The sequence below is a fragment of the Cyprinodon variegatus genome, unplaced genomic scaffold (genome assembly GCF_000732505.1).
Source record: "Cyprinodon variegatus isolate N-32 unplaced genomic scaffold, C_variegatus-1.0 Scaffold1708, whole genome shotgun sequence".
Classification (NCBI taxonomy): Eukaryota; Metazoa; Chordata; class Actinopteri; order Cyprinodontiformes; family Cyprinodontidae; genus Cyprinodon; species Cyprinodon variegatus.
In genome coordinates, this window is record NW_015152161.1 from 57,828 (window position 1) to 59,300 (window position 1,473).

The 1,473-nt window shown below is 33.2% G+C and overlaps 1 protein-coding gene across 1 annotated transcript in view; it reads left to right on the forward strand.

Annotated features, from left to right (window-relative positions):
- The window catches only part of LOC107104367 (coatomer subunit zeta-2-like), a 32,219-nt gene that overhangs the window by 26,718 nt on the left and 4,028 nt on the right, over positions 1–1,473 (forward strand). Inside the window, exon 7 of the mRNA XM_015404359.1 lies at positions 692–724. Within this exon, the coding sequence (XP_015259845.1) occupies positions 692–724 (33 nt within the window). The remainder of the gene's footprint in view (positions 1–691; positions 725–1,473) is intronic.

Here is a 1,473-nt window from a genome sequence, read left to right on the forward strand (position 1 = left end):
TTTTTTTTTTTTTTTAATTGAAAAAAAAATGCAGGATCAAACCATTATGGGAAAACAGAGGGATGCAGCTGTGAGGAGGATTTTTATTACGCCTGAATTTCATTTTTCATTTCATTTCATTAAGTCTGTTTTTGCACCAAAAACAATTTTAGTCCAACTTGACCCTTTAGAAACCTTTAACAGTTCTGTTTCACTTAAATAGAATTACCGTATGCTTTGATTTAAAAACAGTCAAGAATACCACATGCTTTATGCCTTTTTGTTTGACCCTGTTCACTTCAGAGATATTTTTAATGTCAAATCAACCAGAAAGGAGCAAACTTTGAATATATTGATCTTGGATTTTTATTTTTCTTATTCATTAAAAGGAAACTGAATGATTCCTGTTTGCAGAATGTGACTTTTTTTCTTATCTGCTCACTCGATTCATTCTAAGAATAATCTCTAGAATAATGTTCTGCTGCAGCAAACCCTCATCAGGTTAACTGGATTTATGATGTTAAGTAAAATGTTCTGCTTCTGCTTCATGGCTGCAGATCTAAAAAGACTAAAACTCTGATTTCTGAGCTCTGATTTGAAGCACTTCTTTGCATGGATTTGTTTTGTGATATTATGTGCACTGAATGTATAAAACTGTTCTATTTATTTAAGCTGTTCTCTAAGTTTCTGTCTGCTGCTTTAACCTTAACAGCACCTAACAGAGAAGCTGGCGCTCACCACTAATGTAAGTGTGACGTGTTCTGCAGGCTTGGCCTCTCTCTGCCGTCTCTACATGTTTCACTCAGACTCTCTGCTCTCAGGTTTTCTATTTGCTCTCATGTCTCAGACTTTTCAGAATATACACATCTACACAGCCCTGTAAAAAAAAAGGGGAAAAAAAAATCTCGATTTATCATTTAAAACCTTAATAACGTTTTTTCTTCAACTGAAAAAACAGCTGAATGATCAAAACAGAAATGTGCATAAAAAAAAACCTTTTGAAATTAATTACAGCTTTCTTTGACTTTTTAACTCTACTTTATAAAAGCTCCGCTTGATGTTGATGACATCTCTAGTCTGCCTCCCTCTTCATGTGAAGCTGAAGGTTTTCTGCTCATTTAAGTTAAAAAAAANAATTAGAGTTACTTAGATACAGAGATATCACAGAGAAAATAACTTAACTTCAGACAGAGATAGTCTAAACAGCATCCAGTTAGTCACAGTCAGAGAAACAGGACTACACTGAAAAATAGGCCGACTCCAACATCTATAAACAAAGGTGTTGATTTATTTTATTTAAAAAAAAAAACTGAAAAATATAAACAAATTCTGAGAAAACAGCAAAGTTACTCTCCAATCCATTTTTGATGAGAAAGTTTCTTCAACTTTTTTTTTTTTAAATTGCAACAATAATGCAGGATCATACCATTATGGGAAAACAGAGGGATGCAGCTGTGAGGAGGATTTTTATTACGCCTGAATTTCATTTTTCAT